The 27,939-nt window shown below is 41.1% G+C and overlaps 1 protein-coding gene across 6 annotated transcripts in view; it reads right to left on the reverse strand.

Moving 5' to 3' along the window:
- The window catches only part of foxp1b (forkhead box P1b), a 222,015-nt gene that overhangs the window by 100,590 nt on the left and 93,486 nt on the right, over nucleotides 1-27,939 (reverse strand). For all 6 annotated transcript variants that reach the window (XM_036124578.1, XM_036124581.1, XM_036124579.1 and 3 more), the window contains one exon: nucleotides 8,333-8,502. In XM_036124578.1, coding sequence (XP_035980471.1) covers nucleotides 8,333-8,491 — 159 coding nt within the window. In that variant the 5' untranslated portion in view covers nucleotides 8,492-8,502. The remainder of the gene's footprint in view (nucleotides 1-8,332; nucleotides 8,503-27,939) is intronic.

The following is a 27,939-nucleotide window of genomic DNA, read 5'->3' on the forward strand; positions in this document are numbered from 1 at the left end:
TTCAAATAGGAGGTATTTGTTCATGCACAAGTCTTTCACTGGGTACCCATCAATGGGGGCTTAGCAGCACAGCCCACTGATGAAGAATCATTTCACTTATAGAAAGGAGAAATATGAGCATCCAGACTTATCACAAGGATAAGCAGAACTGAGCTATGTGTCTTCTTTCTCTGACCAACACAATTCAGAGACGTTTAAATTAATGGTAAATTAGTTCTTGTAGATAAGTATTTTTGGTAAAAGTCAGAGAGGATCTTAAATGCTTTGATTTCACCTATGAATAATTGTATATTATTTTACCCGTTTGAGCATTCAACATCAGTCTTGTTTTGCAACGTGGAAGATTCAGATGGTAACTGCAGTTTTTTGATAATACTAACTGTGTCAAATGCTAAAATAAGACACTAAAGAGATGAGTAAAGCCTTGTTTTATGGCAGCTGCTCTCTGACACATTTCTTCTGACACGGTCTCAGCTCCTGGTATAAATAATAACTGACCAGACATGGCAGGAAGCTCAAAGAAAACATTTTTTGGTTATTGAAATCGGAGAAATAGGAGAGTTGGTTTGACCAAAAAGCAGAAATCAGAAATCGACCAATATTCTCTAACTGGTGCAGCTCGTATTCTTTAATCCCCTCATTCAAAACGCTTTCTACTCATTCAGAAGTTTTACATTTCATCATAAGAAATTCCGTTTATTTGTCTGGAGAGGACGTCGGGGGGGATTTTCCAGCAATGATGAGAGATGTTTCAGAGCGCGTGTGTGTCCATTTTGATTATGGCAGTGTCACGCAACTCCTGTGATCCCCCCGCTGCTGCCCACATAAGCAGGGTGTGTAAACAGGATGTCAACCCAAGCAACGCGCTATTTTAAACCCGGGGCTTCGGCACACATGCAACCTGCGCTTCATCTCTGCTCGGTCGGAGAGCGGCGGCTGGAGGTAGACTCAACAAAACGGATGAGTTCATAGGCAGGGCTGTCTTGGAAGGCTTCCATAAGACAAAGCAGAGGTGTTGGGTGGTTTACCTCCTGAAACCTCACCAACAAAAACGGAGGCAGAGAAGGATCACAGCAAATGGCCCCTATGTTTAAAAAACGAATGTGAGTCAAGATATAGGAAAAAGTCAGCCGCCATATTTTCAGTGACAGAGACTTTTTTCTCTTCCCTTTAATAATTATCCCCCCCCCCCCAACATGGCGACGCATCACTGTTCAATTTTCACCTCCATCTGTGTGATTATTAATCAGATCACACATCAATTGCCAGAACCAGCAAAGAAATCCAGCCTGTAATAAAACTGTCATGTGCTGTGGTATAAAGACAGATGTTGCCAGTTGTGTGATAACATAATTAAACTGTTCTGTGAGGGATTCCATGAAATTATTCAAATTGGACGAGCACTATCATTTTACCAATAAGCAATTTAGGGCAATATGCAGTGTCATAACACTGATGTTATCCTCTCTCCCAGATTTTTCCAATAAGCCGGAGCTTCGGCTTCAGCCTCCTGTGGAAATATGAACATCGTGTATGAAGAAGATACCTGAGCGCTGCTGGAGAAGGAGCGTTGTGAAAAGCGAGACTTTGGGGATTATTTCAGTGTGATCTGCTGTTTGTCAGTACACAAACCTACCTACATGTTAGGAAGCTAACATCTCGTGGGAAAAAAAAACGATTTGAGCAGCTGGTCAACCTGCAGCCAGAGAAGAAGTTAAAGACATTTGTACTGCTAATACTGTATAGGTAATGAAATATGCATTCACTTCCAAAATCATTGACCTGTGTGTGCGTGTGTGTGTGTGTGTGTGTGTGTGTGTGTGTGTGTGTGTGTGCGTGCGTGGTATTTATTTCTCTCTTACTCTTGCCCTCTTGTCTTTACCACAGAGGAAGCTGCAAACACACTCTCCTCTCTGACTTGCTGCTAAGACTGTCAGTCTGACCATTAGCCTATAAATTTAGACTTTATAACAAAAACCAGCAGTCTGTTCTTGAAGGGCTAATCTTTGGGCATCTGTTTTTTCTCAGCCTGGATGAGCTCAAAATCATCACTGGATACCTGTGAGTCCCCGTTAAGAGGGGTGCCACCAGGAGGTATTTAATATAAATATATACAATTTTGTTTTTTGGGCCCCCCTGTCAATCGGGGACCCTTGGAACTGACCTAACTTTTTCCACCTATACGGCGCCCCTGAGGAGGAGCGAACGATAAACCCACCTCATCTGGTGAAGATGAGGTTTTAGCAATATTTTAGGGAAAACCGAGAATCCTTCTTTTTTTTGCTTCTACAAATAAAGGTATCAATTAGTAAAAGTTCTGTCTTACAGAATCTGAGATCGGAGTAAATAAAATATTTAGATCAAGTTTGACCAATTTATAAATGCAGATTTTTAAACATTTCTAATTCTAAAATTGTCCTAATACAAAAAAAAAACACACACACATACTATTTTTGTTTTTTCCAAGTAAAGTATTGTATTGTGTATTGTGGTTTCAATCTAAAGCCAGGTTAAAGGTTAAATGTTTCAGATCAGTCTGAGTATTTTAGAGTGCAAACAAGAGAGGATTAAATGCACTTTGGACACGTTAGAAACTGTGAAATGTGGTTTATTTGCATCCAGATATCAGATTTGTTTATCCCCAAATCAGAAATACGTTCAGAGGTCTGAGAGCAACCCAAAGTTTAAAATACAATATGGCTGCCTCACAAACAAACGTAGTCAAAGTTTTAGAAGTAAGATATTTAGGAGCGCCATGATTGTTTGCATTTTATCCAACCAGATGTAGTGCTGTAAAACATCTGTTTATGATGTTATCTCTCTGTTAGAGAATATAAATGCAGGAAAAGTGACCAAAGTCAGCCAGATGAACAGTGTTGTGTGCTACCCTGACGAAAAGTCACCAGTAGTCCACTCTGTCAACACAACAGGGAAACTAAACAACTACTTTTTTTCTCACTTCAAAATGCGAGCTTCAATAATAGATAGAGCTGGGTGTCAAGCTAAAGGCTCGTCCGATCATATATGTGAAAATAACAGCTTAAGTCTAACAAAATTCACCTGGACACAGTACTGTTCATGCTGCGCTGTCTGGTTGTGTCCCTACTTGGCAGTGTTGTGGGATGAGCAGTTCTTTCATGAGGCACTTCTCTCTAGAGCTGGCCAGAACAGAGCCAGGTGATGGTGAATAAAAAAAGGACTATTTGCACCTTGCGAAGCCTCTGCAGGGGAGCCACTATTGCATTATGCAAACGGGAAATGTGTGCCCACTCAGCTCTTTGTGCAGCCACAGTAATGCGTGTCACTCTGTCCTCTCTCTACATGCAACAGGACAAACACTACGACCAGAACAGGAGGAAGAAAATGCCCCCCCCCCTCCCCCCAATGAATGTTTTACTGTCAAAGCAGAGCAAAAACGCTTCATAAAGTATCCAGCAAGAGAACATTTTATTTGTTTTGTGTTTTCATAATAATCAAAGAGAGTATAAAATCAAAGGGGAATACAAATCCAGCATATTAAGGTTTACTGATGTCCGCTGAAATGTGAGTGATGTAACAACGAGCGTGAATAAACAGGAGGGGTACAACGGACCATAAATCACAGGAAATATTGACAGGAATATCCTGAACACAGCAGCTTCGGGGGTTGATGAAACGGCCTTATCGTTATTGTCATCATCATGAGTGTCGCAATGTGTTTATCTGACAGCTGCAGCTTCACAACACAACTTCCCGTTACAAAATCATTTAAATCACAAAACAGGCTATTGCAAAAGCGCCTCTCGTTCATACAATTGGGTGTTGGTGTTTTATTTTTTTTTCTCTCCTCCCCCCACCCCCCCTCTCTCCTCCTCAGTATCTTCACTTCCTCATGTGGATAACGTTAAAACCACAACTTCTGCGGCGCAAACAAAAACTGAGAGAAAATAAACACCCAGGCTCTGCGGCCGGCGTACGTTACAGAAACGCTGCGGTCAACTGCCATCTGAAAAGCAGACAGTTGCAGACACTTTGTGGAAAAATGAAAATAATAACAGCAGGCATGAAAGTATTAATAAGGACACCGAAAACTGAAAAGCATTACAACACGAGCGATAGCACACCGAGTTCCTTTTACTGTGAAATCTGCCTAATTTCAACAGCATCTGGGGTTGTGGGGGTGGCGACACTTTTTTTTTTTTTACTCTTGCTTCTTATAAACAGCGTTTGACTCACTAATAAAGATGCTTATATCAAGCTTATGGTCCACTTCCCCCAAATCTGACTAGTCCACAAGATGAATTCCCCTGTCAGAATCAAGATGATCAAACAGATTACAATTATTTCATCCCCCATCTTTATTAATGAGGACTGTCTTTCATAGTTATGTTCTCTAATAAGAATAAATGATATGCCACGGCCAGGTTTGTTGTTCCCACTCGCTCAAGGGACTCTCAGACGTTTCCACTTTGAGTCTGAGGAACGAGGAATGTTTGAGATTGATCTTTGCAACGCGCTTGGATGTTTTGTGGAGAACAAAGACAAAAAAAAAAGCCTCTTTGTGTCAGTTAAAGGTGAATGAGAGCAGCCCCCACAAATAAAACTTGAAAGAAAAGACTGTGAACTGGCACAGAAGTGAAAAGTTATCAAGTGATTGTGAAAGGATCGGAACTCCCTGAGGACAATTAACACGGTTCATTGTGCATGAATGAAAATCCTGCATAAGTCAAACATGTAGATAGAAACACTGACTGTCTGCTTGTGTTGCCAGTTAACAGCGGCTTGTTAAGCAGCCTATCAAAGTCTGGCGGCAGGAGCCGAGAGTGAGACATCTCGTCTTTTGTCTCCATCAATGTCATTTAGCCACCCGTACAATTAGTACACCTCACGTCATTTGAAATCCAGGGCAAAGAAATTAACTGTTAGATTTGTTCCCGCTGTATAAAACAGAAAGAGCCTGGGTACAGATCCGAGGACAGAAAATGTGGCCGCGAGCAGTGTTCCTGATACAGCCAGCTCACGATGATGAGACCAAACACTATATTGGGTTTATGTAAATGAGATTTTTAGCAATACTTTTGAGAAAACGAAGAGTAATTTTTGTATTCCCTGCATAAAGGTTTTAGAAATTTCCAACTGTGCGTCAAAGAAATTACCTGTACAGACTGGATCAATTAAAGTATTGAATTGAAGATGGTCAATTGTGGTTCAGATTTACATAAAGGATGAGGAAATATTCAGTGTGTGGCACCAGCAATAGTAGTCAACCAAAAACATCCAAGCAGTTCTTTGTGATTACAATTTTACAAGCATTGATATTGGCATGACACTGTTTTTTTTGTGTAACCCTAGTCCAGACTTATTTAGAAAGAGTGACATAGCCCTTTAGCAAAGGCAGGAAAGTATGAAGCAGATGCTACTTAATGACGTTGGCGGTTAACTATTAGTGAGCCTTAGTATTCTCAGAGTCCTTACCAATCATTTGTATTTTGCATTTACTGCCATACAAACAATTTAAAGACAGTAGCTGACTCTGTCAGCACAACAAGGCAAAGCAAGAACTCCTTCTTTTCTTACCTCAAAATAAGAGTCTGAAACATAGAGAGAACAGCGTGCCACCGTCTTATCCAGGGATCATAAACAGGTGTCATGTTGCCAGACCACGTAGTGTACCGACAGAAAATCTCATGTTTGGTGAGAAACATCATGATCTCATACCAGGAGATCTGGTTACATTCATGGTGACTAAAATCTACTAACTTTAATTAAAAGGACATTTTTTATTTATTTTTTTCCTAAATGCTGTTGAAGCAGCAATTTCTAGGTCACTAAACAACCGGCAACATTTTAGGCCAAATGGGCCCATTCTAGAAAGGATGCTTTGTTTCCATCTTGCCTTTTTTTTTTTATCATCCCTATCTGTCATTGTAACATACTTTCCAATAAAATGTGACTTCTGCATTTAACCCATCCCTTAAGCCGGGCATACACTGTACGATATTTTTAATCGTTGTACTCAGATCCAGTGAACTATTAAACCGCAGTGTTTAATAGTCATTTAACCGCAGTGTTTAATAGTTCACTGCTCACCATGTTTGTTCTTACACTGTACAGCCCGACGCTCTGATGCGATCTAAGTGCTCACAATGTGCGTCTAAAAACCACACGTCGGACTCAGCCCCGTAGGGAGATGGCGCTACTCGGACTAGTCTATCCGGAAGCCCAATGTAAACAGTAGAAGAAGAAAAAGACGGAAGTGTCAATGCTCGTTGTTAAACATGAGGCTCAAAAGCACGAAACGCGCTGCCTTGGAAATTCTACGGGTTTCTCCTCTGTACTGTGACTCCATGTCACACGTACCGCCGCCATGCTTCTCTCCGCTCCTATCCTTTGTCTGGGAACAAGAAGAAGAAGAGTTGCCTTGTTTGCACATGCGCATTGCGCAAGGTCGGGGGAAATCGGCTCGTAGACGCTCATAACTCCGCTTCAACAGCAGGACGCACTCACGATCACCTCACGAGGGCCGACTGAATTTTCAAACATGTTTGACTTTCAACCGACCGTCCGATTCCTGATCGGGAGGATGTTGTTAGAGGCAAATCGCTCCTCGTTACCCCTTGTTTACTACATAACGCAGGGTGCACGATCAAGCTGAAACTGGGCCTGATCCAAAAAATGATCGCACTGGTACAGTGTATGCCCTGCTTTAGGGAGCAGGGGTACCACAGTGTGGCACACGGGAAGAGTTCTTGGGGTTAGGGTCTTGCTCAGACACCCAGAGCGGAAGTCCGTGGGATTCGAACTAGGGAAATGTCGTACACTAGGCCACCTCTCTCCCATCCTGGTGTCAAGTGTACAGCCATGTCACTTTGCAATCCCCTTCTCCCTCCCTCCCTCCCTCTACCTCACATTTATCAAACTTGTAACCTCATTGTCTTTACGGAGCGGATTACAATGTGCCTCTGGCAAAGAATGAGGGAAAAGTCAACAGGAATTAGGTTTCATTGCAACTGTTTACTCAACTGTGGCCTGCAGTTATTGAAATTTTATCCATGGTTTTGTGTGACTACTGCGGTAATGAATTCAGTATGGTTGTGCTTTTCTCACTGAGGACGTGCTCATGCTGGGCTGGAAAAAGAATAGGTGGGAGGTGCGATCTGGAACCAGGATCTAAGTGGGGATGAGGAGGAGATCAGGAGGATCCTGGGATTTTTACAGTCTAAGACCTGTCTGTTTTTACAGTCACTCACCCATCCTTGCTGCTGAAACATCTCCTGCTTGAAGTCACACAATGTGATTCACAGGAAAAGGCTTTCCTTCAGGACCAGACTTATAAGACAACAACAAATTCAACACTGTGTTTGACTTCTACCCAGTTTCTGCATATGTCTGTCCTGCATGGGATGTTTTCCTTCTGACAAAAATGCTCTCAAATAACAGGTTAGATTTTTTAATTCATAGTGAGAGCATGCTGCTGCAATAACAATACATTCATTTTAAGCTTCTGATCATATTTACCAGGGGTGCCAATAAGTGTACAGCATGCTGTATCTATCACCATCCAGATATCAAGTTGGTTCATCAAGTCACTGCTCTGCTCCATATCCAGCACTGCCACCCCCCCCCCCCCCCCCCCACCCATGTTCTGTGCTGTGGGACTGTTTCTATCCCCGTTCTCACACTGATGGATGTGCTGTGACAACAGACAACAGCAAAGAGCCTGTGCATCATCACCAAACAGCTCCTGACAACAACCCTAGTTGTGCTGTCGGATAGACCAAGATAGCAGAAGACACACTGATCTTTTCAGTGCTGTTTCCTTAAACACACTGTCGCGTGCCACAAATAACGCTGACACCAACAGAAAGAGCCTGTCTGTTTGTCTCATGTCTGCCATGCTAAAAACATTTCAGCTTCAACGGCGCCGTGGGTCTCCACACCTCAGCGTTTGAGTGCGCAGTCGGTTGTGAGTGTGAAGCTTGTTTACAATGAGCAAGAGGAAAATGCTGTCATCCTATTGGATATTGTCATTTCATAACTGTCTACAGAATCCGGTAGCACCTACATACTTAAAATATGTCTGAACATGATTATAAATATTTGATTAAAATGCAAATGCTCCGAGCAAGGATAAACACACTCACAACCAAACAATCACACAGAGAGAGCACTTCCCCTTCCTGAAATATTCAAAAAGGCCCTCGATATACATAAATAATAATAATAATGTGTTTACGCGCGGGATGTACGGGAGGTGGAATTAATTATTGAGTGGCACTTTAAGCAGTAGGTTGGGCCTGCTGTTGACATGGCTTAATAAAGTGAAGACAGGTGTGAAAGGGAAGGGGTCTACCTGGTGCTGCTGGAGATGCAGGAGGTCCGCAGCAGTCACGTCCACTGACGGCGCCACACTTGTGGGCCTTCCCTCACGAGGCACACCCTCCATGTTTGCACCTCCGTTCTGATTGGCTGGTCCATTGCTCGTCGTTTCAGTGCCAGAGTCTTGCATCATGACTCAAAAACCTGAGAGGGACAGAAGAGGAGAGGACATAGACAGCTGTTAGAGCAGGAAGCCAAATGGTTAAAAAAAAAATAAAAATAAAAATTGCGTGGATATGTTACTGCTATCGAGATTTACCATGGTTGTAAAAACTTAAGCTTTTAAAACCAACATGGTTTCAGTCATACTGGTACTGCTGTGGAAAGTCCTTGTAAAAAGATGTCAGAGAAAGTCCCTGAGGGACCAGAGTCTTCTCTGGCTGTATGGAGAAAAGAGCGGCGGCGCAACGCTTCTTCCACCAGCAGCAAACTTGAGGAGACTGGAACACTTTCCCTTGCTTACAAGAAAAACAAATTTGTCCGTTGGGAAAAATTAGCAGTGAATTTTTTTTCTTGCTTTTGCATTTCCTTTTTTATATGAAAGTGATAAACTGCTATCCATTTTTTATTCAAATTTTTGTCAAAATAACATGATACCTGCAGGGGTTTCCATTGTCTACTCATGTTTGGCTCCACTTTTAGTTTTAATTTCACATAGAAGTTGGCTGAGGACCAGAATGGGCGGGCTTTGATCTTGATTTACTCTGACTGGTGACTGACCGGTGGTAAACTCAAAAACTTGATGCGTTTCTGATTTCTGAACACACCATATCGAAGCGCAACCAGGTCACTCTGATAACAACCTTCATTGTGGAGACTGTCACTGAGTGAAAATTAATCAAAGTCAGTCTTTAAAAATGAAGTCAGAGAAAGCCCAGAGATAGGAGATATTTAAAATGTAAAAAATGTATGTATTGACAGTTTTAAATTGATTTGCAAATGTCAAAACTCTATCATCTGAATGTTAAGAAATGAAAAGGTGGATCTCCAAACTTTTGTACGTGAAGCATCCAGAGAGTATGGTGAACACAAAAAGGAGTCAAAGTAGACTGCTCAGTGAGAACTTACTGAGCACACTTTGAAATAAAGGGAAACATGGATTGGATAAGGGCCACGCCATGTGCAGGCTGTGTAATACTAAATTGAAATATTTTGAAACATGACAAACATGAGGAAATTAATACAAGGTTCCATCTGGAAGAAGAAGAAAAACATCCAATTGTAACCAGCCAACGTCAACCAAAGGACCATTGAGCAAGTGATGTCATAACTCCCTCCTAACTTGGACAAGATGAAGTGACTTCCAGAGTTTATTGCATCTTGTAAAGCAAAGAATTCGCCATCAACAATACTTTTTCAGAATCAGGGCTTTCGCTCCAGGGAGTGGTCTTTGAAAACAAAATCCCATCTTAAAGATATTTCATGGGCACAGTACACCCTCAACTTAACAGGAAACAAAAGTCACAGGATCCCTGAGCAAAGCATGTAGGATGTCTCTAATTTAGTATACAATAAACGGAATCATATGTTACTGTGATGATACGTTTTCTGATCTGAGGTATTTATTCCCTGTTTTTGTTTGAAAAAAAGTGGTTGTGCTCCTCATTATAACTTGATTTACTAGAGGAGTCGGTGGTGTGTATAGTAGTAGGGTTGTCAAAAAAGATCTGTTTTGATATAATCAATATAAAAAAAATTATTTAAAGATACATATTTGCATTAAAATTTATTAAAAATGACCCATGCACATTTGCTCAAATTCTCAAATTTCTCGTGGCAGCAGCAATGCAATAACAGAGGCTCAGACCCTCCTCTCTCGGCAGCGTCACTTGATCATAACAATGATCTGCTGCTGGAAGTTTTATACATGTCAAGTAGAGCCAGATGGAAACATACGTGACCCTCTTTAGCAAACGTAAAAGCGTTGTTCAGAGGAACTTTTTCAATGGAGTAGATGAACAGGAATAATTAAAATAGCTACATTAACACTACATGATAACACTATGATACTGAAGTTTGAGAGGAATGTAAAACGATCAGTAAAGCTCCTGCATCTGCAACAGTAAAGTAGTAAACCTCCCAGACGACATAAGCTAACGCTATATTAGCTTCATGGACACAGACAACACAATGACTGGGGTATTTCAGTCTGTGTGTAGTTCCATACCACGCAACGTTCAATGAACAGCCATAGCTGCTCTAGTTGATCACTAAAGAAAATATCTTGCAAAATTACCAGAAAGACCGAAGTTGTAAAGGACTACTGCTGAATCAATTTGCATGGACCAGATCCATGTTTACACTAGGGCTGTACAATATGTATCTCTCAGTGCCCCTTAATCTGTTGGCTGACATTTGTTGATGGAAGCAACATAAAAGTTTTGAGAAGGTAAAGTTGACCAGAAACCACAGCTATGTTGTTTTATTGCCAAAACATCACAAGTTGGACAAAGGCTACCCTTTCATTAAAACCATGTGTTTGAGATATAAATGACACTTGCACCTCAAGAACAAAGGGCACTCTTTTAATGAGAATGATGTCCAGATTTAGCATAGGGAGAACAGATGGTTAGAAAGAGAGGTGAAAGAAGCCATCTTGGTCACAAGAGAAAAGCCATCACTAAACAGAAGGGGAGGATTGTATTTCCAACACTCCAGTGTTTACAGCTCGGTCCTCCAACTCATTACAAAGAGATTACATCAGCAGTCTCGTCATGATTCAGGTGACCAAGTACTCCACTCACACCAAGCAATAGCTTCTAACGACCCAGGACAGTGATGGTGGGTCATTGATTTTCATCTGACTTAGAATGCGCCTAGAAGGATGGGGCTCCATGTCTTTAAAAACAGCAGTGCACCAGATACAGGTTGTTCAAGTGTGAGCCACCAGAACGGAGAAAGACTCCTGAATAGGTGTCGAAATGTCTTTAGAAAAATTTTAACGAAAGTCCAGTTTGCTCCGATTTAAGCCTGTTTGCTGTAAATGATGAAGTTTTTTTTTTCAGTAGATGAATACACAACTCATTATTCTGGAGTCTATGTTTGCTATGATCCTGAAGTAGACATTAACGTTTTAATTCCTTTCTAGATTTATCGCAAGCTATATCATTATCCAAACCTTTACCAATATTATTGCATATTGCAATATTTCCTAGTATCTAGTTTAAACTGTAAAAAAAATATATGTTTGAATGCACCAGATCCATGTTCGGTTTAAAACATATTTCACTCTAATATAGCAAGATACTTTATTTGTCCCACAGCAGTACAATTTTGTTCTACCAATAGCACATTTATAGCCAAATGTATGGAAAAAATATAGTGTCATCAGAATTAGACTATTTTAGACAGTGAATTTATCCTTCCAAATTATATATGTGTTTTTTTAGCTTTAAATTGGACAGCAAATGTTTCACCTACAAAAATTCAGCTGCAGAAATTTGCTTTGGCTTGTGTTGACCTTCTGGTCAACTCAAGCCAAAGCAATCAGCACTAGATCGAGTCAAGCAACTTTTAACTAATCAAATCGGCTCACGTGATGAAGTACTAGTGCTGATTACTTTGGCTTGAGTCAACACACTTCCAGGCGAATTTTCACAGGGAAATTTTTGCTGGTGAATTTCTGAAGCTGAATTGTTGCAGGTGAAATTTTTGGTGGAGAATTAACAAAAAAAAAAAAAAAAAATAAATATATATATATATATATATATATATATATATATATATATATATTCACACATATATATTCACAGTTAGGATTTTGTCCTATAATAAGTAATCGTATCTTTTGCTTTCAAACAGAAAGAATCCTGTGCCATAAACATTTTTTACTGCGGTATCGAAAATGATCTTGAGTATTGTGTACTCTACTTAGTATTGGTATCAAGTGTAGTAATCATAGCGTATAGTAATCATATTCAAATGTAACGTACCTAAAGTCACCAACCTATGGCCTGTTGTTAATTCAGGCTGTGAGAGAGCGAGACATTCAGCAGATAACAAGAAGGATGAATATAATACAGCAAAGTTTCCCTGTTACATCCTTTCGAGCTTTCAACCTTTGGGGGTCATTTATCGTTTTATATTGCTACATTCTCCTGGTGTTTCAGTTTTTAGGCTTCTCTTGTATCTCTTGTTTTCTCCATTTCTCTGTTGTCAATGTTCTCTAATGTGTTTAGTTTCTTAGCTTATTCTTGCGTTCTGTTCTTTATACATTTGGAATAATTTTTGTTAGATCTCTGTTAGATTTTTGCCCTTGACTTGATAGTTTCTTTGTGTCTCAGTTCAGCTCTATTCTTTTTAATTAGTCTCCCCTCCTCAGATTCTCTGCCTTCCATTTACCAGGACTTCTCCACATTTCCTCTGATTAGCTCATCTGGTTCCTCTGTCATTCTCCATTCCTGGCTCAGTATTATGCTCCTGCTTTCTCATTGATAAACCCTGGATTCTTCTGTCACCTTGTCTGATCTTCTACCTGTGTTCCATCACATGTTCCTTTTGCGATTTCACTGTAAATTTGCCTTATCTTTTATTATAAAAAGCTGTTTTTGCCATGGTCACTTTCTGCATTTCGGTCTTTCACTTCTAAAGATATGTTAATTATAGCTTTAAAAAATAAATCAAATCTGGTTAAAAGTGATCTCAGGAGATCAAAGTTTTACAAAAAGTGGAGATCAGAAAATAGTTGCAAAGCTAATCAATTCATCTAAATGTTTTTTATTTAACCATGTTATATGTTTTGGAGAGGCACTGCCCTATGTTTGATTGTAATAAGGCCTTCAAACACTCTCGCCTTGCCTGTAAAAAGTGCAATTGCCGTGTCCACAGCGGACCAGAGAGACGTGTGTGGAACTCAAGTTTTGTTTGTGTTCTCCGTTTCAAGGTCCATGCATGGGTGTGGTGGTGGGGTCTAGCACACATCGGAGAGGAACCCAACCTGAGCTGAGTGAGAGCAGAGGAGCTCAAGAAAACACTGGAGCTCCAAAACAAAACACTTTCTATGGAAATGGATATATTTACTTGCAGAGCTCCCAGAAGAACCACGGCAGAATAGCTTTTTAATGGGAAACAGGGCCACTGTGTGAGGCCTGCCAAAGGATCTCCTTGAGAAAAATCCAATCTGAAGCTGCGTGAAACAGCAGAGTCCTGGAGGGGTGCTCAATTAACACCAAAATAAAAAGTCTGAATATAAACTAACCCTTGCTGAGTAGGAAATAAATGTTGTCTTTTACAATTTTATCTAACTCCAGAGGATAACATACAAATACTAGTTGTGTAGTTTTAAGCATAACTGCATGCGTTATGTAAAAATGCAGCAGGAGTTATGAGTGTTAAAACAGAATACAGAGATATCTGTTACATCCTCTGATCTGTTTTTGGATACACAAAAGGCAGACAGACGTGCTGCCCCCTCTCCCACACTTCCTGTGCATCCCAAGGGAAAAGTGCCAGTGACACCAGTGTATATCTGCGCCTGTACTCTTCAAATCAGCACAATGATTTACAGCTATTGTGCACTGGTAACAGGCCTTTTTGGCACAACGCGTCTAGCCTCCCAATTTCAGGGCAGTTAATGAAGCTGACCAAGTCAGGCAGAAGCAAATTAACTTGGCTGATTAATTATTTATATGAAGCAGAATAAATGCCCTTAAAATACTGGGCCTCCTCTTGTGTAAGTGTGAAAATGGAGCTGAATTCAGATTTATAGAGTTGTGTTTAAGGCAAGAAATAGGGGGGGGGGGAGTTTAGAAGCTCTCAGGTACACAGGCACGGGATCTCTGGAGATCAGGTCTAAACATGATGCAGGCCCCCACTCTCAGGCACCACGGGGACCCACACTCAGACTGACAGACAGGAAATTGAGGTTGACAACTTGTCAAACCAGAATATTTACAGAGCATAAGTGAGATAAAACTCTGGATGTGGGATTACTTTTTTAAAAATGTGGTCTGATAAGGAGAGCTGGTTGTTTAAACTCTCGTTCTCAGGAACAGTTTCTCAGCTCACAATCATTTTTAGTGGTTTTACACAAAAAAAACTGCCCCAAACAAAACTCATAGCTAAAGAGCACAGTGGTTTACGTCTCTATTACATTAGAAGCACCTTTGCAAGAAGCATAACCAAATGAGTCATCTGACACTGTGGCCTGTGCTGGTTCAGTTGTGTCACAACGCCCCCACACTTTTGGGTCTGTCTGTGCTGCTTGGCCCGTCCCACAGGTCCCGTTCTCTGGGATGGGCTTCAGTCGGCCCCCCTCCTTCCCACCCCAGACAGATGTTGACCCAGCTCACCCCTCCAGTCTGGCACAGCCTCCCTCTGTAATGGGATTTTTTTTTAAACAAAGAGGGAGCAATTGGAATACAGTGGAATGGGAAGCAGCCAGCCACCAACTCCATCTACAGGCCCTTCTGAGACAGCAATTAGAAACACGTTCTCTGGGAAAATTAAATCCATTTGAAATAAACCATGCACTGACATTATTCACCTGCACTTATTTTTCAAATAAATGCAAGAGGAAAAAAAATAAAGAGGGTCTTCCTTCTTTATTTCGGAAGCTACATAAAGGAGCCAAAAGTAATGGCTATTATACATGCACTGTCATTCTGTGCAGAATTTTCATAATTGTAACAGAAAAGCGTAAATTTCCAAACGCATGGCATCTCCAAAAGTAATCAGGAGAAAGAGCCGCGGGGCTATTTTAATGTATGCAAAACTAGTGACCCACAATGAAGGAGAGAACGCCTCCAATGAATGCAAAGTACTGCGCGCATGCTTGGAAGCGGCACTGATGAGGGGACGGCTAAAATTAACACCCAATTAATTTTGGAATTGACAAACAAATGAAACCCATAAATCTACTTTCTCATTAATTTCACCAGAGAATAATTCAAAGCTGCAATATCATGAATGAAAAAAATTGGAGGGAAAAAAAAAAAACGAAAATGGAAAATGGGCATTATCCATCATAAATATCAAGCAGATAGGAAAGGGCCTTATTAGAGAGTTGTGTTGATAACGGCTTTAATCTGTAAAGCACTGAGGCGAGGGGGACCATCGTCACCGAGGAGCTGAGGTCCCTGGCAGCTCGGCCATGTCACATGGCCCCGCGTTTGTTTATCTGCCTATTTATTTTCACTTTAGCTCAGAGGATATTCTTGTGTTGGATGACTCAAAAAAAACTCTAAGTTTTTCCATCCAATCCGTTTTTACAACATGCTTAAATTTAGCTGTAATTATGGGTCAAATGGTCTGTAGAAAAGGGGGGGGGGGGGGGGGGGCGTTACTGGGGTTACAAAATATATGCTTCAAGTACAAACATTTCAAAACAACACAATGCAGTAAAGGAGACATTTATTATTATTAATGCAGCATGGCAGCTATTTTAGATGGAAAAAAATAGTCTTCACCACATTTATTGGCACCCAGGGATGGATGTGTAAATAGTCTTAAAATAAAATTCATCTTTTACTGTAGTAGTGCAATCTCATACTAAATGTTGTTGTTCCGTCTGTAGTAAACGGGTGAAAAAAATCCCATATTAAGAAAGAATTGTTTCAAACAAATTCACAAGCGGAACTATTATTGGGACCCCTAGTACTCCCTTTAAAATAAATGTAACAGAAGCAACTTTTGACACAGAAAGCAGTTTTTCCTATTATCTCTCCAAGGATAAGATTAGAGGTGTCAAAGGTATTCACATTTATGACTCACGTAGAAGTATAGATAGTATAGTTTAAAAATACTTCTGAACAAGTATAAGGCATAAAAAAGCATTAAAGTAAAAGTAATCCTGCACCACAGGGGCCTATTATGCACTCACAAGCTCCCCCCCCCCCCCCCCCCCCCACCCCAAAGAAAAATAAACGATCACATATTATGATGTTACTATTGAAAAAAAATGTGATTGGCTGTTTCACCCACATCTATGTCCACTGAAAATGAACCATTTAGTACAAAGCAAAGTAAATTAAAGGTGCGTATAGGTGCAATACTGAGCATCAACATGGGTTTCATGGAGCAGAAAATCTGACGTCTGGTCACCTATAAGTATTGGTGCAAAAAGTCAAACTTCAGAGTCATATTGTCAGCTTGTTATTTTTGTAACCAAACGTCCAAGCGTAGCTACAGGAATGATGAGGGCAATAGATGCAAGATAAAAAAACTGTACATGAAAATGAGTGCATTACCCTATTAAAATAATTATCCTTGTATGATTGTCTGTATACAGTAGACAGTGTTGTCAAAATGAATGATTAATCCTAGCAGTTAATCCAAAAATGAAAAAAAATAAAATAACAAACAATCCTCAAAATGCAATGTTCTTAGGTTTTTGTTGGGCCATTAGGGTAGCGCCATTTATCTTTTTTTTGACAAGCCAGAACGAAAACAAGCTGAAATAAAATAGAAGTAAGGAGACTATTTTCAAAATTTAAGGAGTAGAAAGTACAGATAGTAGCAGGGAAATGTAAGGAGTAAAAGTAAAAAGAAGGCTAAAAAATATTCCACCAAAATGTCTACTTAAGTAAGATAACGAAATATTTGTAGTTAGTTTCTTGACACCTCTAATTATACCAGAATCAACATGCCAGGCCCTTATAAGCCTATTACTATGGATGTTATGAGATGAGCCTAGGCTTTGGAGCGTGTTATTTTAGTAGTGGAGGGCCCGTATCGCCTGTGTGTATCGAGGCTCGCTTCATTTAGGGGAGGAGCTGAAAACGATGACGTCCGCAGCCTCACTACCCAGCCGTACCATGTGACCGCTTCAGGAAGAGGTTCAGATTGCCTGCGAGTTTTGACAGCTGTTAAAGTGCCTCAGTATTGAGTCAAAATGCGGGAGGTTGTTGGAGAGTTGCGGTCAGTTCAGGTTTTGGAGAGTTCTGATAGCTTGGAAACAGTTTGTAAAGTTTAGGTGAGAGGAGGAGCTTGGAGACTGCAGAGAGTGAGGAGATGATAGAGGGTGGATCCAGCTCATATTTTCACTGTTTCTTTTTTATAGGTGAGGTGCAGCTGGCCCACAAACTGGCATCCCTTTATTAACATCAGAAGAGTTCAACATTGTTGGATGGTGCCTTTCTTTGCTGTCTCTATGTTATGACACCGCTGCTGAGCTGTCTGCTGAGGAAAATGTTTCTGCCTCCAAACTGGTTTCCCTCATAAAGTGTTGGAGCAAAGCCTTCAGGAGATGACAAAGCCAGCACCAGCAGCTGCATTAGAAGTTGGAGACCACCTCATCAGGCAACTACGGGAAAAGCTTCAGATTTTTCAGACCATGAGCATCCTATCCCTAGCCATTCTTGACTCTAGATTCAAGTTCATAGATTTTAGTTGACTGCGTGCCTTATGATATTGTGAGTTTTTATAAAAAATAATGACTCTATTTTGGATTTTCATCTTATGTCCACTGTATATAGTTGCATAAATGTTAATAGAATGTTCTTAATAAAACTGGTGTTAAATAAAGAATCTATTAAAACTAGAAAATGTTGAGAAACTCTTATTTTGGAATAAAATCTCCCGTTTTGCAGATGATTGTCCAAGTTGCACAAGCACGTTAACTGTCTGTTTAAGCCCATGGCACTTCATTAAAGTGACAGAGAACATACAGAGCCAGCCATATAATAATAATAAAATAAACACAGAATATGTAAAAAACAATCATTATATATACAGACGTTGATAATCATAAGATACATTAAAGGGTATTACTTATTAATGATAATTCCAAAGGGCTCTAATGGATACAAATAGAGACGAGATTCATGAAATTGCTGACTGTGATTCTGAATTCGGCCAGTAGGTGGTTTCGTGTGCAAATTAAGCCTCGTGAACTGAACCCTTTCCTGAACCAATTGGCTCAAGTGGTTCAATGCCTCATGAGGCGTCATCTCACCATCACTACCTATCACCCAGCTTTCATTACACCCAACCCTGATGATCCTTCCTGTTCTTCAGACTCAACCTGGCCAGGCTTCAGGAGCAAAGGCTTGATCACTACCTGCTCTCCAGCAAGCTCCTGGAGGATGCCCCTGTCTCCCTAGTCCTAGTCTATATTGTGTTCTGTCATTTATTGAGATAATTGAGCCACTTTTTATCTGACCCCTTCAATTAGCCATATTTTCAAGAGTAAACACTACCAGGAGCCGAAGCCCTGGGCAGCAGGATCATAGGGTTAACTCAAACCCCTCCATTGCATTAAAGTGGCAATTCTTCAGGCATCTCCTGGAGGTCTTAGGCCATGGTTCTGAACCAGAAAGGGTTGGCTTACTGTCCTCGGGTCAGGGATCAGTCTCGGCCTCAAGCGGAGTAGTTCAACTATCTTGGTGACACATATACAGTAGGATTAATGTTATGATGCTGTGATTGGGCTGTGTTGTGCAGTAATGCAGATGATGGTACCGTATGTCATGGTAAAAAAAACAGCTGAGTCAAAAAGTTACTCTGAGTTTCAATTTACTGACATGTCTACATTCATCACCCATAGTATGGGATATACATCCTGACGGATAGAATGAGATCTCGGATAAAAGCAACTAAAGTAAGCTTCCTCTGTGGGGTAAAGTTAAGGAGTTTCTTCATCCAGTTGTAGCTTGGAGTACTGCTGCTCCTCTGCAGTAGCCACTGACGAGGTTCAGGCATCTGATCAGGACTCCTCCTGGCTGCCTCCTTCTGGAGGTTTTCAATTCACATTCCACTGGAAGATATATAACCAAAGCAGATCCATAACAAGCTCTTGAAAATCTATATACCTATCGGCCTTCCAAGCACCAAGAAATTCCCAAGAATGACCTGGAGGGAGTCATTGGGGAGAAGGATGTCTGAGTTTTCCATCTGTTAGCCATGCGACCCGATCTCGGATAAACAGAGAACTTTAACTGGAAACATAGTCAGCAACACGGCAAGTGGGTTTGGTGTGGATTAAAGGGTGAATATGTGGAAAAGCACCTCATGCTTACTGTTAAGTACAGTGAAGGACCTGTGATGCTGTGGGTCTCTTTCTCTTCCAAAGGCCATGGGAATCTGATAGAGTGTACGGTCTTCTAAACTCTGAAATATCTAACCTTTAAGTTAAAATACTGGTGACCTCTACCAGTACGCTAAAAATGTGTCACCTTTTACTTTTTCAGGAACATAATTATTCAAAACATAGAAACAACTTCTTTCATGACCATCTAAATATCCACAGCCAAATCGTAAGGAAAACATGTAGGGTGAAGGGAGCATAAGACAGGAGACGGTTCTCTAGATAATCCATATATTGGGCAGATTCCTCTCTCTTTATGCTCTGGCCTTGTGAAATGTTACTGAAAAAAAATACAAGCTCTTTTATTTGCAAAAAGGGTTGTATGAAGCATTTAGAAGAAGGGTAATTGGTTATTTTACTTAAACCATTTGTTTCTAAATAGTTTTCACAAAACTTTTAAAAACCAAAAAAAGAGAGAATTGCATGTGTGTTTCAAACCAGGCAGCAGATTGTAGGAATAAGAAAACTGGCTGTGTTGTGGATTATTAGATGCCTCTCTGCTCTTTGGGGGGAACTGGCTGCAAAATGAAACAAGCGTTTGGAACAAACACTAAAGAACAAAAGAGGCCAGAGTTTCTGTTTGTTTACAGCTTGTTTCTCCTTCCCTGCCTCAAATTGGGGGAGTACAGTACAAACAAGAGTCACATGTGTCTCCCACCTGAGCAGACAGGTTGAAGGTTAAGAACAGCCGGCGGCCAGAGCTCATCAGTCAACCCCTCACTGGAAATCTAATGCCGGTCCCCCTGTCGTCATGCTCGCCTGGAATTCGACAACTCAAACAAGTCAGTGGTTGATTCAAGGTAAGGTCGGCCCGTGCAGCTGTGCTTTGACCCCTCTCCGTGTTCTGTTTTTCTTTAATGCTCATGACAGTAAAGCCTCAGCGGCCACCTGCTTCGATTCACCAAGTTCTCACACAGCTTGTTTACACAAGCTCACAACAAAAGCACAACATTTCTTGGGTGGGAGATAAAGACACAAAGGAGGAAACAATGGGGAGAGGTTCGCTTTAGAGCTGTTTAGGTTCGGCTTGGTTGCTAGACTAGACAACACATCGGCGTGTACTAAAGGTGCAACAACATGATGTTTCTCAAGGTTTTTAAGAAGCTTATCTGTTGCTGTGTTTTGGCTCCTGATTTCAGAGAGAAGCCAAAAGAAAAAAAACAAACAGAAAAATCTTTTATCACAGCCCTCATCTGTGACAACAGACTGCTTTTAGGATGCGTCTCTAGAAAAGTTTTCTACTAAACAACAGATGCAGGATTCTGGCAAAATACCAGGAAGCTGTTCCAACTTTATACAGATCATCTCCAGATAATCTCCTTCTGTAGAGTTATATAAAAACGCTGAATGTGGATCACTATAAAACCTGTTACATACTCCACGAGAACCAAGAAATTTTGTTCTTGCCACCTCGAGAACAAGAAAAAAATTTGTTTTGGCTCCGACTATTCGTACCTTAGTTCCCAAAATCCTAGCAAGTCCCGCCCACTATAGCATATGTCACACCCGCGCTAATATTGTGGAAATTTGATAGCGCAACAACACCACAATGCCTGAGACCTCAGACATTATATACCGTATTGACCTGAATATAGGGCATGTTTTTTTAAATTATAAATAATGTGAAAAAGTTGGGTCGCTTTATAATCAGTGTTTAACCATTAACACATGCTGATAGCTATCTGGAGTCGTTACACAACCGCAACAGCAGGGGGCGCCAGCATTTTGTAAAGCCGGTGACATTTCTTTGGAGGGGGTCTTCTTTTAATCACAGCAAGGAAACATTGAGGGGAAATGAAAATGGAGCGATGTGGTGATTGTCCTGACCAAAGAAGGTCAAAAGTGGGGCCACTTAACAGAAAACTGAGGCTGCGTTATGATGCTAATTTTAAGATAATGGTGGTTAATTCGGGGGAAGTGTCGAACAACTGTCAAGCTGCGAACAAATATGGAGTTAGAGAGAATATTGTGAGGAAATGGCAAGTCCAAAAATACCATCTGAAAAATGCTAACAGTAAAAGAAAAGCTTTTCGCTGTACTCAAAGCGACCGCTTTCAAGAAACTGACCGGAGAGTTCAGGAGTTTGTTATTGAGAAACGCAACGAGAGCGTGCCTATTACCAGAGCAATCGTCCAACTGAAATCATTGGACGTTACCAAGGAGTTAAAATGAGTTTAGGCCGGTATCGGCTGGTGCAGAAGGATGATGCGCTGTTGCGGTTTTTATACATGAGACTCCTCGGCAGGGAGAAGCCTTCACATCGAACGGTTTTCTAAGTAAGTGAAACTGAGCTGATATTAGGCCCGTTTACACTACACTTTTTAACCGAGCCGAGACCAGTCCGAGCTCGGTAACCGAGATAACTCTTGTGTGTAAATGGTCAGCAGACTGAACTGAACCACGCTTAACATAACCGGACCGCGCTAACTGCAGACCAGTTCCTGAGCAGGTCTCGGACTGTTTTTTTTTTTTCTGGCCCGGTTATCTGATAAAGAGCGCATGAGCAGACCGCGTCATCCCCTTACAGTCAGCTGACTGTCCGCGGGTTTTCCGTCGTGTCTGGCTGCACGTCCCGATTCACACTCCATTCAGACAAATTTCAGACATTCATAATAATACTAGCTTCCTTACCATGCCACGCGGTTTCCAGAGATGATTCTGCTTAGCAGCACAATGAACCTCAGTGTCTGTTGTTGTTTCCTGCGTCTGTAAATCCTGATTAGACGTTCGTTTGTCTCATCCACTTTCCAAAAGCCGACTCTGTTTAACCATAACATCCTGAATGTTATGGGCGTCGCCATTTTGATTTGCTCGGTCCCGCCTTCAATCCCAGAGAGCAGCAGTACCGCAGATCGTCACTAGGAGGCGAGGAGCAACCAAGGAATCAGAATAGTGTGGTGTGTAAACGGTCGTCTCGGCTTGGTTACCTGATCCAGGCTCGGACTGGTCTCGGCTCGGCTCGGTTTAACAAGGGTAGTGTAAATGGGGCTAATGTGAGCTGCGCCAAGCGGGCAGTCACAAGGATGCACGGCGTCACAACCCTTCTCTGTGCCACACTGAAAGGTGTGCGGTGGGTGCCTGCTGTAGAAGAAACGGCACTAGGTGCTCAACTAGCTGATTGACATGACACTGTCGGTTCAGCCGTTGGTCCGCGTGCAAAAAGTGAGGGGTATGTAGAAATTTGTCACAAGAAATTTATACAATAGGTACGCTTAATTATGAAGGGTAAAACGTGCGAGAATCCGTTCACAGTATGCAGATAGTATGCCTGAGTTTGTGGTGCCTTAAAAATATCTGCAGCTGATGAGACAAGATGATTAGAAAAAACAAAAATCCATCCAGGGATTTTTGTTTGCTTTCACGTACAGTCAAATTTTTTTTGTAGATTACAAATTGTTTAGATAATCTGTAATCAGTGTGAAATCCACCCAGGTTCAACCATTTAATTGTTTGTCAATAACAAAATTAGGCATCACAAGGTTGATTCTTAATTTTCTTCAATCAGATTATTTTTAAGATAGAATTCAAATCTGCATAAATATCTTTCATTCCAACCCAAACACAATATTCGTAGCTGATGGTTATTCGTCCATCCCATTTTTTTGTACATTAGATAAGCTATTTATTTTTAATACCTATTTTTGGATTGAAAGCCTATCCCAGTATGCTGTCTAAAACCCATTACCCAAACCTCTTGTGTTAAATTATACTAGACCTGGATCGGTCCTTGTTTGAACCAGAATTGGGTTAGCAAAATTGCCCCGAAAAGTGTTATTTTAAAACCCAGCAGTTAATAAAGGGAAGTTACCGGTAGCTTAGCATATCTCCAAACTGCTAGGACACCGAAGTAACCCATCCTGCTCCACACTCAAGTTTCAAGTTGTTCCCAGACCCCGGGGCGCTGTGTTAACAGACCACTCAGAGCAGCAAACAAAGCAGCTGTTTGTTTAATAAGTGACTGCTGCCATGGCTACAGTAAACAGGAGGGGCTGGGGTTCGTGTTTATGAACAAACATCTCCTTGCAGGAGCCATTTAATATTAACCAGGTGGAATGATCAGCCGATTTCCTAGGTGACACTCAGGGCAAGCACAGAGTAAACAGGTTCTAGGAGGGGAACAGGAGGAGAGAGGGGCAGGGAATCAAGGTTGATGCAAATACAGCGTTGACTAGAATAAACAGCAAGACAAATGTCTAGACAAACAAAAAGTCCTTCTTCTGATAGCGACATCAGGCTGGTGTGTTGCAGCTGCTGAGCAGGACCCCATGAATGACAACTGGAAGGTGGATGGCGAGGTAGGCAGCCAGCACGGTGGTCTCCATCGGGAACGCATGGAGCAAAGCAACTATGTGTTTTGTTTTCCTAGACCCAACAAACAGTGGCGCTTCACAACAGCACAGCCAGGGACTTGTAAAAACATGTTAAACATTTACCTCATTCAATTATTCAGTAACTGGGTTTGTGGAAGAAGCTAAGGATGTCTCCAGGTTCCAAGAAATGGCAATAGCAACATCACAGAAAGGAGAGGCCGAAACAAAACATCAGAGGAAAATGAAATTTACGAAACAGAGTTTTATCGCTTTGTTTAAGATCAAACAAATTGTTGCTGGCGAAAATCAAGTGATTGGAAAAAAAAGGAGGGTGTGGTAAAGATGCACATCAACTTGACCATGAATTTTTCATGGAGACAACAACTTGCCATCTGCTGACACGAACTCTGCCAATGAGGTCTCCCTACCCTGAATCCATAGTGTTTCTTTGTTTCATCGCATCCCCTACAGATGTAATTTAGTGCCCAAAACACAGTCACCCCACATGGGAGGAAAGCATAAAGTATGCGCAAAACACATATTTATATCGCATCAGGACGACGGCAGTGGGACCCTCCGGCATGAAATCTAGAGCTGAACCTATTACTTCACCATGAGAAAAGTGAGAGGGGCTTAACACCCTGACATGGTGACTATGATGGGTTATATGAATATCAAACTATTATCACGCTACAAGCTCAGATAAATTAGCAACAAGAAAGGCAGCGGAAGGTGGGCTCCAGGAGAGAATCTGAGTAGATCCATAATTTCAGAAAATATACAAACCCGTTTGTCTCCTTTCCGTGCGGCGCCTTGGTGTAAAGGCCTGCTGTGCACAGACAATGACAGAATGTGCCAAAGTAAGGCAGGCCATGGTATTTTTAGTACAAGCAGGGCCGATGGAGACTGAGTAAATAGAGAAGTCTAATGAGTTTAAATCTGGTTGTGCATGAATGGAATAGTAATTCTGGGATGTGCAGCCTCTTTCTGGAGTGGTTCGCCACACATTTTCTCAGCGACTCTCCTTCATCTGACTTTGACAGTCTCGCTCACATGTGGCTCATGCCCATTAACACTGCAGCGAGAGGACAGACACCAGGAGACGAGGGGCCACTTTTTTCTGACCACAGGCTCAACCCATGCATTGCTTTGCTCAAGCTCGTCTTACCAATTAGACCTGTCACATTTGCACACCCAAAGGAGCACAAAGCACCGGATCTATTTGTCCTGTGGGAGCTGATAAAGCACCTACAGATGATCCACTAATTAAACTGGGCCGTACATAGTTAATAGTTTTCCCAAAAATCTTATGAAAAGAATATAAACACGGTGGAAAAAAACAGATCCTATTTCATTTCTCGGTCAGATCAAGCTCAACCTCCATGAACAGAGGACAAGAAAAAATAAAGTTCCAGCGTTTCGGGAGAAACAGAGTTAACACAAGCCCACGTATTTTGGAGCTGACAACATAGAGCCTAATCCTTTTCAGTAAAAAGATTTGCAGATTTGTTAAATCATCGGGACAGATGTGCGGTGAACCACAGCTCTTTACACAAAGTGAGCCGCTAATTACAGTTGAGTAAGTCATCAACGCTGCTAGATACATTTATTGTGTGTCCTTTCTCACTCAGATAACTGGAAGCAGTTGTACGGTTTGGTCTTACCACTGCAGCTGCGATAATTAGAAAACGTGTTAAAAAAGGTTTTCCAACAGAAAAAAAAATATTTGTAGCTGCAATTTTTTCATTTAGACTGACAAAAATTAAGTCAATAACAAGATTTACCAAGCAAAGTTTTAAGCAGACACCAGAGACGCACCAAAACATCTGCCGGTGACTGGACTTGGGCCGAATGCTAGATTAATTGGCATATTAATATTTGTTACCTAAGCGCTTACAGGTCAGGCTGACAACAATCCTCTTTGGTGTGGAAGTTGTTACTAAAGAAAGAAGAAACAAGCAACCTACTCTTAGTGATCTATTTTTGAAGAGGAGGTTAGAAAAATTTGGAGAGGTGTAAGACATTATTTAAAAGGTAAGTGTGTTTTCTAAGATAGCATTTCTGCTGTTAGGTTAAGTTGCTACTTTTAAACAGGCAGTGAGATTTTATTAGGCAATAGGAAGTGTAAACGTTTTATCCTTTTGATGACCTCTGGTTTATTCAGGCTATGAGAAATAACAGGAAGGCTGAACTAAATACAGCAAAGTGTCTCTGTTTCATAATTTTTAGCTTCCAGCCTGTCCGTCATGAAACATCCTTGGTATGGAAATGTTAGCCGAACGTTGGAGAAGTTAAGGTAAGAGTCTGCCTTTTCTAGTAAACATACCCATACAACATTATTTACAGACATGAATGCTAAATTAACTAATTGCTAGAATAGGATTCCAAAGGCAGCTTAGAGTATCACCTCCATAATAATTTTCATTCAGTTGAAAATAATAAAACCCTGTTTTACATCTGCTGACTAACACGCGTGGCGTGACACCGCATTTGATCCTAATATAAATAATTAATGATCTCCCATGTCAAGAAACGAGAAAATGATTCTTAGAATGCTCTGTATAATAGTTCCTAAAGTGGAACCAGAAATGGCTAAAATTTGTAATGGCAGCGTTTAAAAAGGGGTTAAAACACTAAATAATAAAAACAGATCAGATTGTAAATCGTACACAAAATTCTGATCGTACAATTGGTGGAGTGGCAAGAAGAAACTCTTTGTGAAAAGACAGCAAAAATAAGTCCAGTTTTAATTTTGGAAATAGGAATTACCATCCCTATAGTGAAAGATTGCAGTGGCAGCATCATACTGTGGGGATGCATTTCTTAAGCCAGAGCTCTTAGGAGGGAAGCTTGTCAGAGTTGATGGGAAGATGTAAGAAGATAAGTGCGAAGCTATCCAGGAATAAAAGCTGCCGAAGGCTGCAAAAACCTAAGCATAAGGTGAAGGTTCACCTTCAGCAGGGCAACAACTCAAAACACAGACAGACCTGGTTGACATCTCTGTTTTTTCTAAAAGGTTTTACTGACAAATCTAAACAACGGGAATAAAAAAAACAGTTAGCTTCTAGACATGACATTCATTGCACTGGCTTTGGTACTCATAGACACAAGTGCTAAACCCCTCTTATTACTCCAACTAGGCAGTATCAGGATCATTTAAGCCTAAAAAGCGTGTTATGATTTCAACAGACACCCCTCCCACCATCAGTGCTCCTGTCAATTCCCAGAGAGAGAGGTCCGAGGGGGTTAAAAGGGAAGGGAGTTTGTGATTTCCACTGCGCAGTTAAACTGAAGATAAAGGGCAGGGGCTAAATACCAAAAGACCTTACATGTATCTCAGCAGTTTAATGGAATCAGGTTTTAACAACTCCTCTTTTTTTTTTTTTTTTTTTTGGTTAAATACAGCCCATGTCAGGATGATGCGTCCCACTCATAAAGCAGCACAATGACGATGTACAGTGGCACTAATACAAGGACATAGTTCATCATGACATTTTCTGCAATTCCCAACTGATTAGGGTCATTATGTTGGAGGCCTGATTTATGTTGTCATTTCCTCTCACCAATCCTGCATCAATGAATCTTAATGAATTGGTAAATAAGGGTGAAGATTACACTGTGTGACACCGCAACATTTCTCGCCCTCAGCGGCCGAGATTTATGTAGCCAATTAGAGACTAACAGAGAAAATTGGCTGGCAGCAAAATAATATTCTTTATGGGACAAAATGGAGGAGCATTCTCAGTGAAGGGCAATTGTATTGTCCGTGTTAAAGTCCATAAAGCATCCTCCTGTAAGCCACCTTCAAAAAAAATGTGAAGAGAAGCCAGAGGTGCGTCTGCAGGCGGACCTTTGTGATGCGGCGCCTTGGCAGAGCCGCTGAGCCTTTTAGTCTTTAACATTCACCGCGGCCCATCTCACATGTTTGATCAGCATAAATACAGGCCGGTATGACAAACATGTTTACCTTCTCACTGCAAACATCACACGCCACAAGGTGCTGCTTCTCTAATGAAGACACAGGAGCCTTTATCAAGGCCGGCCGTGTCAGAAACATGCTCCTTCTATATACACATCAAAAAAAGCAGCGTGGACAAAGAGGCCAATTTATTTGCGCTAAACATACAATAAGGAAATATTTTTAATTAGCTTTTTTTTCTTCCTTTTTTTTTTAAAGAAGCCAAAAGAAAACCTTCATCTTTTCTTTCAAAGCAGGAATATCAAAACACAGCCACCTCTTTGAGAGAT

Source organism: Fundulus heteroclitus, chromosome 20 (genome assembly GCF_011125445.2).
Source record: "Fundulus heteroclitus isolate FHET01 chromosome 20, MU-UCD_Fhet_4.1, whole genome shotgun sequence".
NCBI lineage: Eukaryota > Metazoa > Chordata > Actinopteri > Cyprinodontiformes > Fundulidae > Fundulus > Fundulus heteroclitus.